General features: G+C 35.9%; 1 protein-coding gene and 3 long non-coding RNA genes across 7 annotated transcripts in view; 2 read left to right on the top strand and 2 right to left on the bottom strand.

Moving 5' to 3' along the window:
* The window catches only part of Sec24AB (Protein transport protein Sec24AB), an 85,811-nt gene that overhangs the window by 64,853 nt on the left and 3,963 nt on the right, over positions 1-16,995 (top strand). The window contains exons 1-10 of one of the 4 annotated variants that reach the window (XM_089847486.1): positions 11,683-11,868; positions 12,308-12,874; positions 15,020-15,112; positions 15,219-15,742; positions 15,806-15,912; positions 15,988-16,090; positions 16,179-16,305; positions 16,371-16,547; positions 16,615-16,779; positions 16,837-16,994. In XM_089847486.1, coding sequence (XP_089703612.1) covers positions 12,316-12,874; positions 15,020-15,112; positions 15,219-15,742; positions 15,806-15,912; positions 15,988-16,090; positions 16,179-16,305; positions 16,371-16,547; positions 16,615-16,779; positions 16,837-16,994 — 2,013 coding nt within the window. In that variant the 5' untranslated portion in view covers positions 11,683-11,868; positions 12,308-12,315. Of the gene's footprint in view, positions 1-11,682; positions 11,869-12,085; positions 12,225-12,307; positions 12,875-15,019; positions 15,113-15,218; positions 15,743-15,805; positions 15,913-15,987; positions 16,091-16,178; positions 16,306-16,370; positions 16,548-16,614; positions 16,780-16,836; position 16,995 lie in introns of those variants that run through there. The other 3 variants (XM_089847487.1, XM_089847485.1, XM_089847488.1) reach the window with 3 other exon arrangements.
* LOC149650827 (uncharacterized) lies at positions 392-4,909 on the bottom strand. The gene is made up of 2 exons (XR_016370977.1): positions 3,495-4,909; positions 392-3,295 (listed from the first exon to the last, which is right to left on the bottom strand). It is a non-coding gene; the product is annotated as an uncharacterized LOC149650827 (long non-coding RNA).
* Positions 4,882-9,557, top strand: LOC149650826 (uncharacterized). The gene is made up of 2 exons (XR_016370979.1): positions 4,882-8,141; positions 8,219-9,557. It is a non-coding gene; the product is annotated as an uncharacterized LOC149650826 (long non-coding RNA).
* On the bottom strand, positions 9,058-10,153 carry LOC149650825 (uncharacterized). The gene is made up of 2 exons (XR_016370978.1): positions 9,781-10,153; positions 9,058-9,718 (listed from the first exon to the last, which is right to left on the bottom strand). It is a non-coding gene; the product is annotated as an uncharacterized LOC149650825 (long non-coding RNA).

The raw sequence follows: 16,995 nt of genomic DNA, 5'->3' as shown, positions 1-16,995 counted from the left end.
CTGAATATGTGGAAAAAATATTAAACTTCACTAAACATTGCAATTAGGGTAAAAAATTCAAATAAATTTTAAGCTTAATCCACTCTAACGAACCACGCTCAAATTAAGTTTAAAACATCACAAGTTTTTCGTACAGCCACAGTAGTTTAGGCTTAAACCCCCAAACTCCGGTCCCTCCCTAAAACTTCCTGACGGGTCCATTCCGGCCCCTCTGGCTTCAGCAAATATTGCTCCCCGATTTGGCGACCTCATCTCGTTAAGGTCGAGCTAAAGCCAACTTGGGAAGGGGGGAGGGGTTGTTCATATGCCTTTAGTTTCTGCTCATTTCCAAGCAAGTGTTTCAATTTAAAAATTTCAAGACTTTACAAACCGAAAGACAACATTTCAAAGATTACAACAAAATTGTGAAAAACTTTTATTTTTGAAATTACATTAAGTTAAATGACATTAAATTTAAAGTTACTAATTTCAATATATCTTGTCTTTCTATGGTTTAAATTGCATAAAATTTTGCATACACGCGCAGTTACACCTACGCTAGTGGTTAACCGAGACAGTTTTGGAAAATGTCAATTATTTAACTAATTAAGTCACTAATTAAATTAATTTATTCGCTATGTCACTGTTTTTCTCGATACTATTATAGTCTAATTTAAATATGCCTCAAGGAGCTGTTATGGCCTGCGCCCTAGCTCCATAAAAAACCAGAAAAAGAAAATTAAAAATAAGTTTCCTATTTCACTTTCAAAATAATGATCAAAAATAATAATGGTCGTTAAAATACATCAAAAGCGCATACATTAAAATTTTAGGGTAATTGCAATTAAAGTTAATATTTTATTGAAACTTGTATTATAATCTAAATCCACACTAGATAAACATGATAAGCCGCTAAATTAGACTTAATCAAGTATAATTAATGTGAAATTAACCCAAAACACGAATGTTTTGGGTAAATTCATGGATACCTTATAATTAAACTAACAAATTAAAATTAAAATTACACTTATATTTCACCCAGCCTCCATTTTCCTGTTTAATTCTTACGACTAATTAAATTGTCATTTAAAGGGAGGGTGAAGTAGAAAATCAAGTGATTTTTTATCGATTCTTCTACCAATTTTAAGACCAGTCTGCATAGTCAAACATTCAGGAAATACTTTCGAATGATTTTAAAATTCAAATTAGGTTCAGATTTTAAGGATAATTTTAAACAAGGACTGCCGACCAATCGCGTAACGCCCTGCCTTTTTGTTAACAAAATTCTCGTGGCACGCTCCATGTCTCACGTCACGATTATCACGTCGCGCGCGAATTTTATCAAATCTCGTGATAAATTTCATTCAACACGGAACGTGCCACGAGAATTTTGTTAACAAAAAGGCAGGGCGTTACGCGATTGGTAGGAGGACCTTCTTTAAAATTATCCTTAAAATCTGAACCTAATTTGAATTTTAAAATCATTCGGAGTTGGTATTTCCTGAATGTTTCACTATGCAGACTGGTCCTATAATTAGTTGAAGAATCGATAAAAAATCAGTAGATTTTCTACTTCACCCTCCCTTTAAAAGCCTTTTTCCCATTTTTAAAAGAGAGCCATTGAAAAGCCGCGATATTTAAAAGTTTTGGGGCAAAGTAGTGATTGTTCCGCAAAAGTCAAACAGTCACTCGGACTCACTCCTCTAAAGTTTGCAGTTGAGGAGAATTTCTTGTTCAAACACGTATAATAAACTGAAATAACACTAGTAAAAGAAGATAAGCCGTTAATTTCAACTTAAATAACCATATTTAACGTGAAATTAATCGAAAACAACAGGTTTATTTTTGGGTAACTATAGATAACCTTAACTGAAATAACAAAATAAGATTAAAGTACGCGAGTTGTTCTTTCGGCCTAAATGTTTTCCCCACTTTCCTTCGCGATCTTGGGGGCAAACCACATAGAGAAATTTTTATTAAAACAGGTTTACAGGTTTATTTTCAGCGGTATTATGATTCACTTTAATGGTAGCAACAAGAAGAACACATTTTTTCAAGAAAAAAGATACGAAGCTCTGTATTATGGATAAATTATGAAAGTACCTCTACTAATCATGAATGATAGTGTTCCAACATCCATTTAAAATTTGAATTTAACCTGTAAATATATACTAATCTAGGAAAATAATTAGGAATTAATTACCAACCTTCGCGAACCAAGAACGAGTGTTTCAACGTCCGTTGAAGATTTGAATTTAACCTGTAAATATATACTTATCTAGGAAAATAATTAGGAATTAATTACCAACCTTCGCGAACCATGAACGATTGTTTCAACGTCCGTTGAAGATTTGAATTTAGCCTGTAAATATATACTTATCTAGGAAAATAATTAGGAATTAATTACCAACCTTCGCGAACCATGAACGATTGTTTCAACGTCCGTTGAAGATTTGAATTTAGCCTGTAAATATATACTTATCTAGGAAAATAATTAGGAATTAATTACCAACCTTCGCGAACCATGAACGATTGTTTCAACGTCCGTTGAAGATTTGAATTTAGCCTGTAAATATATACTTATCTAGGAAAATAATTAGGAATTAATTACCAACCTTCGCGAACCATGAACGATTGTTTCAACGTCCGTTGAAGATTTGAATTTAGCCTGTAAATATATACTTATCTAGGAAAATAATTAGGAATTACCAACCTTCGCGAACCATGAACGATTGTTTCAACGTCCGTTGAAGATTTGAATTTAACCTGTAAATATAGACTAATCTAGGAAAATAATTAGAAATTACCAACCTTCGCGAACCATGAACGAGTGTTCCAACGTCCGTTGAAGATTTGAATTTAACCTGTAAATATAGACTAATCTAGGAAAATAATTAGAAATTAATTACCAACCTTCGCGATCCATGAACGAGTGTTTCAACGTCCGTTGGAGATTTGAATTTCACCTGAAAATATAGACTAATCTAGGAAAATAATTAGAAATTAATTACCAACCTTCGCGATCCATGAACGAGTGTTTCAATGTCCGTTGGAGATTTTCCCCTGAAAATATAGACTAATCTAGGAAAATAATTAGAAATTAATTACCAACCTTCGCGAACCATGAAGGAGTGTTTCAATGTCCGTTGGAGATTTGAATTTCCCCTGAAAATATAGACTAATCTAGGAAAATAATTAGAAATTAATTACCAACCTTCGCGATCCATGAACGAGTGTTTCAACGTCCGTTGGAGATTTGAATTTCACCTGAAAATATAGACTAATCTAGGAAAATAATTAGAAATTAATTACCAACCTTCGCGATCCATGAACGAGTGTTTCAATGTCCGTTGGAGATTTGAATTTCACCTGAAAATATAGACTAATCTAGGAAAATAATTAGAAATTAATTACCAACCTTCGCGATCCATGAAGGAGTGTTTCAATGTCCGTTGGAGATTTTCCCCTGAAAATATAGACTAATCTAGGAAAATAATTAGAAATTAATTACCAACCTTCGCGAACCATGAAGGAGTGTTTCAATGTCCGTTGGAGATTTGAATTTCCCCTGAAAATATAGACTAATCTAGGAAAATAATTAGAAATTAATTACCAACCTTCGCGATCCATGAACGAGTGTTTCAACGTCCGTTGGAGATTTGAATTTCACCTGAAAATATAGACTAATCTAGGAAAATAATTAGAAATTAATTACCAACCTTCGCGATCCATGAACGAGTGTTTCAATGTCCGTTGGAGATTTTCCCCTGAAAATATAGACTAATCTAGGAAAATAATTAGAAATTAATTACCAACCTTCGCGAACCATGAAGGAGTGTTTCAATGTCCGTTGGAGATTTGAATTTCCCCTGAAAATATAGACTAATCTAGGAAAATAATTAGAAATTAATTACCAACCTTCGCGATCCATGAACGAGTGTTTCAACGTCCGTTGGAGATTTGAATTTCACCTGAAAATATAGACTAATCTAGGAAAATAATTAGAAATTAATTACCAACCTTCGCGATCCATGAACGAGTGTTTCAATGTCCGTTGGAGATTTTCCCCTGAAAATATAGACTAATCTAGGAAAATAATTAGAAATTAATTACCAACCTTCGCGAACCATGAAGGAGTGTTTCAATGTCCGTTGGAGATTTGAATTTCCCCTGAAAATATAGACTAATCTAGGAAAATAATTAGAAATTAATTACCAACCTTCGCGATCCATGAACGAGTGTTTCAACGTCCGTTGGAGATTTGAATTTCACCTGAAAATATAGACTAATCTAGGAAAATAATTAGAAATTAATTACCAACCTTCGCGATCCATGAACGAGTGTTTCAATGTCCGTTGGAGATTTGAATTTCACCTGAAAATATAGACTAATCTAGGAAAATAATTAGAAATTAATTACCAACCTTCGCGATCCATGAAGGAGTGTTTCAATGTCCGTTGGAGATTTTCCCCTGAAAATATAGACTAATCTAGGAAAATAATTAGAAATTAATTACCAACCTTCGCGAACCATGAAGGAGTGTTTCAATGTCCGTTGGAGATTTGAATTTCCCCTGAAAATATAGACTAATCTAGGAAAATAATTAGAAATTAATTACCAACCTTCGCGATCCATGAACGAGTGTTTCAACGTCCGTTGGAGATTTGAATTTCACCTGAAAATATAGACTAATCTAGGAAAATAATTAGAAATTAATTACCAACCTTCGCGATCCATGAACGAGTGTTTCAATGTCCGTTGGAGATTTTCCCCTGAAAATATAGACTAATCTAGGAAAATAATTAGAAATTAATTACCAACCTTCGCGAACCATGAAGGAGTGTTTCAATGTCCGTTGGAGATTTGAATTTCCCCTGAAAATATAGACTAATCTAGGAAAATAATTAGAAATTAATTACCAACCTTCGCGATCCATGAACGAGTGTTTCAATGTCCGTTGGAGATTTGAATTTCACCTGAAAATATAGACTAATCTAGGAAAATAATTAGAAATTAATTACCAACCTTCGCGATCCATGAAGGAGTGTTTCAATGTCCGTTGGAGATTTTCCCCTGAAAATATAGACTAATCTAGGAAAATAATTAGAAATTAATTACCAACCTTCGCGAACCATGAAGGAGTGTTTCAATGTCCGTTGGAGATTTGAATTTCCCCTGAAAATATAGACTAATCTAGGAAAATAATTAGAAATTAATTACCAACCTTCGCGATCCATGAACGAGTGTTTCAACGTCCGTTGGAGATTTGAATTTCACCTGAAAATATAGACTAATCTAGGAAAATAATTAGAAATTAATTACCAACCTTCGCGATCCATGAACGAGTGTTTCAATGTCCGTTGGAGATTTTCCCCTGAAAATATAGACTAATCTAGGAAAATAATTAGAAATTAATTACCAACCTTCGCGAACCATGAAGGAGTGTTTCAATGTCCGTTGGAGATTTGAATTTCCCCTGAAAATATAGACTAATCTAGGAAAATAATTAGAAATTAATTACCAACCTTCGCGATCCATGAACGAGTGTTTCAACGTCCGTTGGAGATTTGAATTTCACCTGAAAATATAGACTAATCTAGGAAAATAATTAGAAATTAATTACCAACCTTCGCGAATCAAAATTCAAAAATTAGGGTTTCAACGTCCGCTGAAGATTTATCGGTCGACCAAGCACAACTGGCAACCATCCACAGCTTCGGGCTTTGTGACTGAGAATGGGGCATGAATCCCTTACAGCAATCCCTAGGACGCCTCATCCTTTTCCCCATTTTCGGCGTTATTACACATTTATCCTTACAACGAAAAATCTGTAATAATGCCGAAAAATGTGTAATAACGCCGAAAATGGGGGAAATGTGACGGGTCATAGATATTGCTGTATGACTTGTTATTTTCATGCCCCCTCTCACTTAAGGCGAATATTTCCAGATTTCTTAACTGAATATAATTCAAAACACATTATTAAGCGTTAATAATTATTTTAATTAATTTTAACCTCGGTTTTTCGGGCGAGATATTGTTGATAAGGTTTTAAAATGTAGGATATAGTTATAATTGTGATTTTTAGACCGTTAGAATGGTTTTCACGTTTTATTTAATTAGGCTTATAATAATTAATAGGATATTTATTTTGCAGTAGTTTAAGCTAATGAATCGAATGGCGATATGCAAAATAGTATGAAATTAAGTAGGTGAAAAAAATATCATTGTACGACTTCAAAATAAATTTTTATTTCGACTTCCTAATCCTAAAATTAGTGAGGAAAAATATTTTTTCTTCTTAAATTACTTTTATTACGAGACGTAATTAACGAAAAACGTAAAAATTAAATCCAGGGAATCTTAACCTTGCAAACGTATGAAGTATTTAGGGGTGTAACACTAGGTTGAAAGCTGAAGTCGAAGACCACTTTTACAAAATTTAGTTTTTCGGTTATTTTCGGTTTCTAACTGTAATTAGCTTAATTATTTAAGGAAGTGCATCAACTACGAATGTTTAATTATGCAATTAAACGTCCGAAAAGACAGCTTATAACAGTTAATATTTCGTCTTTCAAACACATTTTTGGCATTAAAATAGCAATAAATTTGAATGAAACTATCCAATTCTGACGTAAAAAACTGTTAGTAATCGAATAAAAGTAATCGCAAGATCCTAATACTAGCGGTTGATTAGTTGTTCCACTGATTACGGTGATCCCTATTTTTAAGTTCAACCTAACTGACTTAAATTCTACTTTTGATCGATTCCTGTTACTTTCTGGTGTCCCCATGTTTTTCCTGCCATTTTGAAGAACTTGAAAAGCCCTATTCGTCTGATTCTGGTCCAACTACTGACTCTATCTTAAAGCGGTTAATGGCATTGAATTCGGTGTTAAAAACTATTCAATTTGGCGTCAAGATATTTTCAAAATATTCATATAATTGGCATAATTCGATTTCCAGCTTTCGACGATCGGTGGTCGATAGTTCGGAAACTGCTAGTCCTACGCTCTCGAAAGTGAAATTAATCTGATTTTTCAAACTTGAATTAAACTTTTATTAACGATCTATTAAATTTAATAAAGGGCGAAATTGCAATTGAAAAATCATTAGCAAAAATCAAAACACTGCAAGAAACAAAACTAACAAACAAACAATAGTAAAAATTAATTTTAAATTACACTGGTGACTGATAACAAATAACAAAAATCAAAACTGAATTGATTTTATACTTTAAACCACGTATAGTAGAAATGATAGGCTTTACAATTAAAAAGATAGTAAATACTGAATGAAGATTAAAGCCTAATTAAAATAAGTGAGCGTGAAAACCCGTTATAACGGTCTAAAATCACAATTATAACTCCATACTACACTATAAAACGTAATTAACAATATCCAGCCCAAAAAAAACCCTAGGTTAAAATTAATTAAACTAACTTTTAACGCCTAATAATCATAATGTGTTTTGAATTATAGTCAGTTAAGAAAACTTCGCCTTTAGTGAGAAGGGGGCATGAAAAAAACCAGTCTTACGGCAATATCTGTAGCGCTTCCTCCTTTCCCCCCATTTTTCGGCGTTATTACAGATTTTTCCTTACCGCGAAAAATGTGTAATAACGCCGAAAAATCTGTAATAACCCCGAAAAATGGGGGAAAGGATGGCGGCTTATAGGGATTGCTGTATGACTGGTTTGCATGGCCCCCTCGCACTATAGGCGAAGATTACTCTTAACTGACTATAATTCAAAACACATTACCTATAAGGCGTTAAAAATTAGTTTAATTAATTTTAACCTAGGTTTTTTGGCGGCATATTGTTAATTATGTTTTAATGTGTAGTATAGAGTTATAATTGTGATTTTTAGACCGTTAGAACGGTTTTTCACTTTTACTTATTTTAATTAGGCTTATATTAATTAATAATTAGTAGGATATTTATTTTGGGGTAGTTTTTGCAACCTTTAGTTTTTCCAATTCAAATTTTCAATATTAATTTAATTTACTAAGAAACAGCACAATTTAAAATCAAAAATTTGTAAAAATTTACTTCATATTAGGGATGCACCGATATATCGGCCTATCTTTTTCATATAGGTATCAGCCAATATCGGCTCCATGTAAACCGATATTTCCGGGGAAACTTGACAAGATATAAGGTACTCAATGAATACTAATTGAAACACATCACACAAATATATTCCCACAATTTAACATTTCCCTTTTAAAATGCAAGGTTTTCCACAATCTCAGTTTTATCCTGTTGTTCACGACTATGAGAAAGTAATTTCCCTAGTTTTTCATACCTACCACAAACAATCCTCAACGGCCATAAATGAAGAGGAAGTATATTAAAAAAATTAAATATTATGTAAAAGTAAGAGGGTAGTGTTATAGATATCTATATTGCACATGACACGCGTAGAACTTTTAAAAAACATTTAAATACTATATCCACAAGGGCCATGAATGACACCAAATCTGTGCCTTAAAACGCGGACATCAGCAAGAATGACCCTTTCAAGGATTATTACGTAAATGATCACGAACCTTATGTCCAATTTCAATTAGCGTAAATTGAAATATAAGCAACTTTGGTTTTGTCCTATCAGAGGTCGTTCCGATTCGGACAAAACTCGCAACTATTCAAGGTTCTAATGTACATTGACCTTTTAGAAAATATTTAAATATTACATCCTCAACCGCCATAAATTAATTAAAAAAAATTAAATATTATATAAAAGTAAGAGGGTACTGTTCCTGATATCTATATTGCACGTCACACTATAGAATGGTACAAGAAGATTTTGCAAATCTATTTAGTAGAGAAACAATATTTTTAAAATTGAAATATAAGCAAATTTGGTTTTGATCTATCAGAGGTGGTTTTGGCGAATTTCGGAAGTCGTCTTTGGCTTAGTTAATGGTCTGGGCTTGAAAATTGTTGGAACAATACTTTTCTTAAAGCAATTACAATGTTATAAATGCACTAAAATAGTTTATGGTTTTTGTTAAACGAAACTATTTTATACATAATTAATGATTATTGCTGTATTTTTAATGAAAATAGTCATCACTTTAATAATTGCAGTTTTTAATGCTAATATTCATACACCAATTATTGTTGTTAGTAATAATTGAAAACAAGTAAGAACACGAGTTACAGACATTTTAATATACATGTATTTTATGAATACTACATTTCACATTTAGTGCTTTATATTAAACTCAGTACGAATCAAAGCGAAGAGGGGAGGCGGTAAAAAAAGTAATTCTTTGAGTAACTTCTATAATTTGTAAAGATCACAAAAATAATTGAACTGTTTTTAAATCGTACCTTTTTGAAACGTTATGATTGATTATACCTGTAAAAAAACAAAGCAGATCGGATGTTGTTAACATGGAAAATGTAACGTTTAAAAAAAGTCAGTCTTTGAGTAACTTCTATAATTTGTAAATATCACAGAAATAATTGGTGAACTGTTTTTAAATCGTACCTTTTTGAAAATTAATAAATGATTAGAACTGTAAAAAAAAAAAATAAAAAAACAAAGAAAATATTACGTTTGAAGAAACTGTCATTATTTGAGTAGCTTCTATAATTTTGATATATCACAAAAATAATTGGTGAATATTTTTTCAAACCCAGCCTACCTTTTGGGTACGTAATAAATTATTATAAGTATAAAAAACATAAAGCAGATCCGACGTTAAAATTTCATTCTTTGAGTAACTTCTATAATTATGAAATAGCACAAAAATAATTCGTGAAAATGTATTTTCTTATAAAATCCTTACCTTTTCAAACCCTTCATGGGATTAGGAGATTCAGCTTTTAAGATTTAATTGCAACCTTTGGAATACAGCCCAAATGTTAACGATTTTTAGGATGGAAATTAAAAATTTTTAACATTATTTTAAGATAAAAAAAGGAATCGGGCTTTTAGAACATTACATCATGCTTTAAACTTGATGGAAATATTTTAATATGGTAAGTAAGCTAAACTTTTGTCATTTCTTTAAGCAAATAGTCATGAAATTAATAATTAATGAAATTAATAATTTTAATGTTACTATTCAAACACCATTTATCGTTAACGTTATGATGATAATAATAATAATAATTGCCAACAATCAGGAACATTGATATTAAGAATGCATTTAATATTTCGCGCTTTATATTAAATAATTATATTATTATATTATATATAATATTATAATTATATTATTATATTATATATAATATTATAATTATATTATTATATTATATATAATATTATAATTATATTATTATATTATATTATATTAATAATTATATAATAAAGTAAAGGTGGCGCCATCCTCTTAAACCTTCTTCAACAAAAAAGCCCCAAAGTTTCAAACGTATAGATTTGTCCACGCACCGGGAGATGTCCACGCACCGGGAGATTTGTCCACGCACCGGGAGATTTGTCCACGCACCGGGAGATGTCCACGCAACGGGAGATTTGTCCACGCAACGGGAGATTTGTCCACGCACCGGGAGATTTGTCCACGCACCGGGAGATTTGTCCACGCAACGGGAGATTTGTCCACGCACCGGGAGATTTGTCCACGCAACGGGAGATTTGTCCACGCACCGGGAGATTTGTCCACGCACCGGGAGATTTGTCCACGCACCGGGAGATTTGTCCACGCAACGGGAGATTTGTCCACGCACCGGGAGATTTGTCCACGCACCGGGAGATTTGTCCACGCAACGGGAGATTTGTCCACGCAACGGGAGATTTGTCCACGCAACGGGAGATTTGTCCACGCACCGGGATATTTGTCCACGCACCGGGAGATGTCCACGCACCGGGAGATTTGTCCACGCACCGGGAGATGTCCACGCACCGGGAGATTTGTCCACGCACCGGGATATTTGTCCACGCACCGGGATATTTGTCCACGCACCGGGATATTTGTCCACGTACCGGGATATTTGTCCACGCAACGGGAGATTTGTCCACGCAACGGGAGATTTGTCCACGCAACGGGAGATTTGTCCACGCAACGGGAGATTTGTCCACGCACCGGGAGATTTGTCCACCCACCGGGATATTTGTCCACGCACCGGGATATTTGTCCACGCACCGGGAGATTTGTCCACGCACCGGGAGATTTGTCCACGCAACGGGAGATTTGTCCACGCAACGGGAGATTTGTCCACGCAACGGGAGATGTCCACGCAACGGGAGATGTCCACGCAACGGGAGATTTGTCCACGCAACGGAAGATTTGTCCACGCAACGGGAGATTTGTCCACGCAACGGGAGATTTGTCCACGCACCGGGAGATTTGTCCACGCACCGGGAGATGTCCACGCACCGGGAGATTTGTCCACGCACCGGGAGATGTCCACGCAACGGGAGATTTGTCCACGCAACGGGAGATGTCCACGCAACGGGAGATGTCCACGCAACGGGAGATTTGTCCACGCACCGGGAGATGTCCACGCACCGGGAGATTTGTCCACGCACCGGGAGATTTGGGTGGGGCATTTCTTAGGAGTTTTCCTACTACCATATGTTTTTAACCAATCGTATTGCAGGGGGCGTCATTTTGGAAGTAACGATCCAGCCAGCCGGCTCGTTACTTCCAAATGATTTTGGCTTTGGAAGAAACGGGCTTTGGAAGCAATGGGCTTTGACCGTTGGAAGCGCCTTGTTAAGCTTCCGGTATAGTTTGTGACGGGCGCCCCTGATGACGTCGAAAATACGCGAGAGAACACCGTGTGTATAATTTTTCATCGGCCTTGGGCCGCGATGCCTTTTAAACTTTAAATGTTACGTTATTTTCTATTGAATTTTAAAGTTTAGTTATAGAAATTTATAATTTTTTAATCGTGAAAGTTCCATAAACAAGGTAAATACGTCTTAAGCTTCTCTAAACTTAAGCCTTGGCCATAGAAGATGGGGATGATTATCATGATTTTGCCAAAAAGGCGGCTGCAGTAGGCCACTTTTTCCTCGTAGATCTTTTAGTACGCCAACAAATTACTATCTAATCTCGGCTACCTTTTAAATTTAGCCTTATCCTTGAATTCCTGATCAATTTTTAACCTCTTATAAAGTTAAAAAGGCTTACACGTCACCTGCAATTTGTAGCTACAAAAATTAGGCCTAAAGTTTCAAGATGTTTTTTTATATAATTTGGCATTGATCCATGTATCCAATCATTAATTAAGAATTTTATTGATCATGTACGCTAAATATTACAAGGTTAATTACGCTAACAAGTGTTCTTTGACCTCATTTCATCAGAAATTCAACTAAACCAGTACATTGTTCCTTTATCTTTACAGGAAAGTATATGATGGCCCAACCAAACCAATTTGGAATGCCTCCCATGGGTCCCCCTCCTGGTTTTAATCCTGGTGCGCCACAAAACACCATGGGTCCTCCCAACCCACAAATGATGCCTCCTCAATTTCAAATGGGACCCCCAAAAATGGATGGACAATTTCCAGCAAAACCTCCCATGAATGTTATAAACGGAGATATCTCGAGACCATTACAAAATGGACCTTATAGAATGCAAAACAATAATACCCCGACAAATTTTAACGGTGTTCCTGGCGCGAATGGTGCTCCTATGACTAACTCAAGTCAAACAGCAGCTGCCCCAAATTGGACTGATCAACAGTCTAACTTTGGTCCACGCGGGGGGCCAATGCCCCCACCTCCAATCATCAATACTCCTTATTCTTCTTATTCTTCCGTGCCTTCTGGTCCTGGAACTATTACACAAGCACCACCGCCACAACAGCAGGCATATCAAAATTTACCCCCACCACACGCACCAATATCTGCTGGTGGTGGTAATATATCCAGGAATTCCAGCCAAGGTCGATTAACTACAAATTCTTCTGGTGAGTTTAATTTTAATTATTTATGTATAGTTATTGTTTGATGTAGGCTTAGTTGAGCGTGTGTAGGAGCTTATAGTATCATTAATTGACGTACCTTGCATGAACCTTAACTTACACAAGTTCAATGTTCGTGATGACAAAAGTCTAAGATGGAATGGTTTGGTAGAAAATATAAATTAAAAATGATTACAATGATTAATTTAAGTATATAGTGTGCCCATCTTAGACTAGTGAACACATTTCCCTAATGTTTCCTGTGATTTACATATTTTTCTATGACTTAACATTAAAATCCAAAAAAATAGGATATTTAATTGGTCTTAAAAAAATTTCCATAAAATTATCTTCTGCAATTTTAGTTTTACTAAGTAATATTTTTCGCGTATTTTTCTTAAAATATTTCCCTAATGTTTCTTGTGATTTACGTACTTTAATTATTTTTCTTTTTTTTTTTAAATTAAAATCTAAAGAAAATCAGGTATTTAATTGGTCTTAAAATTTAAATTTTCCGTAAAAATATTTTCTACAATTTTAGTTTTACTCAAGAATATGTTTCGCGTATTTTCCTTAAATATTTCCCTAATGTTTCTTATATTTTACATATTTTAATTATTTTTCTATGATTCAAATTTGCCTTATCCATAAAATTATTTTCTGCTATTATAATTTTACTGAAAAATACTTACGCCATATTTTCCTCTCATTTTATCCGTTTTGTTGATAGAAATTCCTATATAATTTGTCTTGAAATATTCTGTGGTCACTCTGAGCATCGCATTGTCTTAACAAAATGTCAATGTGTTATCATTAATCTTCAAAACGATTCCACACTTTTTAAAACATTATACCATAAGTTCATCAGATATGTTCCATAAGTTTGTCACTGGTTACTGAGAGCTTGTCTTAAAGATGCTGGCCGGAGCTGTTGGGGTGAAGGGGGGGGGGTCAAACTGTTGGTTAGCATATTGCTTACCCGCCCACCGCGACGGTGGCGCCATTTCTTATGGCCAAGAGCTGGGTGTTTTTCCCCTGAACTAAGAGCGGACTTCACCCCAACAGCGCCGGTTAGCCCTTTTAAAGTGACGTGGGTGAAACGTCATAGTGCCAGGGGCGCTGTCAAAGGCTTTTAGGCTTAGTACAGACTAAATAGGAAGATGAACTGCACGTGCAAAACCGAGTGTAGTCAATTCTCGCTTGTCGTTCTCGAACTATCTCTCAGTAAAGGCCTATTCAGACGATACAACCTTTTGACTCATTTAGATGAGTCGGCTTGAGTTAAGTAAACTAGTTGGAACGTGTGAACAGAAGTTGGACATGTTGAGTCACCAAATTAAAAATTGATAGACTCAACTTTTTTGACCCATCTAGTTGAGTCAAGAGTTGTAACGTCTGAAAAGGCCTTTAGTCTCTAGCATTACGGAGTATAGAGTAGTGTCGGTAGAGAGGGGAGTAGACTGTTTATCCCTCCCTCTAGGCGCGCTTTTGTAAGAGGGGATGACACTTAGCTAAAAGATAGAAGGGTATGACGTTTGCATACGTAGAACTGACATTACTCTATTCTATCTCTTAGCTCAGTGTCATCCCCCTACCAGGCGCGTACAGTATCCCTTCTTACAAAAGCGCGCCTAGAGGAAGGGATACACAGTCTACTCCCCCCCCTACCGACACTACTCTATGGTATGACGTTTGCATACTGTAGCGGTGTTTTAGGTAGTTTGAAAGACTAAGTTTACTAACTACATAAGTGTTTGAAATCAAATAAATACACCACGTTCGCAGAAACAGAACCTTTATTCTCCACGCTCAAGCCAAAACTGACTGTTTCCCATTTCCCGTCTCTCGCACGCACCCCGAAGGCCCAGGGATGGGGTTGAGCCCATCCCTGGTTAAATCTAGGTGGTCCTTCTTAAACTATCTCCATACATCTTGGCGACACACAAGAAAGGAGAGAGTCCTTTCCCATAAGAAAGGAAAAAGAGTCCGTGAGCCACGGAGCCATGCTACAATACTTATGGAACATATCTTATAAACTTATGATATTAATAAGCCTATTTTGTCTTAATTGTCGTAATAATTTATAGTCGTATTTGAGTTTGTCGTTTTTGTTAACCGTTCACCACTGGCTTTCTTCTATTAATTTAATAGAACCAAATTCCGCACGCTCCTCGAGAAATCCTTCTCCCCTTCCTAATCGAATCTATGACAGCATGGAGGGACAGTTCCCGTCACCTAGGCCCAGTAGGTGTTTTCGCAGCTTTTAACACCGTATTCTTTTACGTTCTCGTGTCAAACTCCGCCTTAAATAAAAGATCCTAAATCGCCCCATTTTTGCCAATTTAATAAGGTCCGGTAAACTCCACGACAAATCTTCAAGCATTGGCTGGTCAAGCGCCTCCAACTTTGGGGGTACCTACACCTCCTCAGTCTTTCCCTACCATTCCTCCTCCTCCTAGTAGTACTGTCCAATCTAGACCTATGGTACCGCCTCCTTATATGGGCCACCATCCAATGGGTCCCGTTACCCAACAACCCCAAGCTGTTCCTCCCGTACAGCCTCCTCAAATGCTTCAACAACAGCAACCTCCCCCTCCTCCGACGCCCTTGGCCCCAGCGCCTCAGAGACCTAGGTACCCCCAACAGACAGGCTACAGTCAAGGAACTTCTAGTCACAGTGCAATGACACCAGTGAATCAATCTTACGTAAACAACTATGGACAGCAGAGTATGATGCCTCCTCAAGGACAACCTGGACCTCCTCAAATGGGCCTTCCCGAGGGACCAGTTGGGGGCGTCCCGGGAGGCTATGACCCACATTTGCACGCTAGAATGGCTGGAATGAGTATTCATAATAGTTTCTCCAGGATGTGGGTAAGTTTCTTCACTTTTTAGGGGTTTAGAATTAATTTAATTGAGTTTAAATTAAATTTTCAGGGTAATGATAGTGTAAATTTGTTACAAGATAGGCATATTCTGCCTCCAACTCCCGTTCAGCCCCCTAAACCTATTCTGCCCCAAGAGAAAGCAAATTGTAGTACAGAGTAAGCGTACTATATAATTTAGATTGAAAGTTAATCGAAGACATTAACTTTTTCCGCCCATTTGGTATCCAATAGCATTTTTAGATGCACACTAACAAAAGTCCCTGAAAATTCATCATTACTTCAAAAATCAAGGCTTCCACTGGGAATTCTTATTCATCCCTTCAAAGACGTTAGCGTAAGGGTTTCACTTCTATTGAATAATTTCTGTAATTTGCAACAGAGGCGAAACCGTTGCAAATTAATGGTTTCATTTGTCTTCGCAGCACCTTCCTGTGATTCAGTGTAACACGATAGTTCGTTGTAGGAGTTGTCGCACGTACATCAATCCTTTCGTGTCCTTCCTCGACCAAAGAAGGTGGAAATGCAATCTTTGTTATAGAATAAATGATTGTAAGTTGAAATAATAGTAGTTTTAAGCTTATTTCATTTGTAATTAATTTTCACACTCATTTCAGTACCGGAAGAGTTCTTTTACGATCCCTCTAGTGGAACATTTGGAGACCCAAGCAGGAGACCAGAAATTAAAAACGCTACGATAGAATTTATAGCTCCATCTGAATACATGCTAAGACCGCCTCAACCAGCCATTTATCTCTTTCTATTAGACGTTTCTCACGTTGCCATTGAAACGGGTAAGATTGAATGTACTTAATTATGTTCGTTTTTACGTTAATATATTTTGGTTTTTGGGGTTTTTAGGCTATTTGAACATTTTCTGTCAAGTTCTGGTAGACGAAATAGATAATTTACCAGGAGACGCTCGTACTAGGATTGGAATTATGACTTACGATAGTGCCGTACATTTTTATAGCCTTTGCGAAGGAATGACGAGACCTCAGATGATGGTTGTATCGGATATTGATGGTAAGTGATGAAGGTTTAAGACCATTAATGTTCGACTTTAATCGTTTTCTTTCGCAGAAATGTTTGTTCCTTTACCCGATAACTTACTAGTAAATTTAAACGAAAATAAAGCTCTTCTTCAAGAACTTTTAACGGAGTTGCCAACACGTTTTGCTCAGAATGATGATACAAATAGTGCCTTGGGTGCGGCGCTTCAAGCTGCATTCAAGATGGTGG

Source organism: Phalangium opilio, unplaced genomic scaffold, assembly GCF_054372755.1.
Source record: "Phalangium opilio isolate 3A_F unplaced genomic scaffold, DU_Popi_V2 ptg000082l_1, whole genome shotgun sequence".
NCBI classification, from domain to species: domain Eukaryota; kingdom Metazoa; phylum Arthropoda; class Arachnida; order Opiliones; family Phalangiidae; genus Phalangium; species Phalangium opilio.
This window is presented reverse-complemented; position numbering and strand designations above follow the sequence as displayed.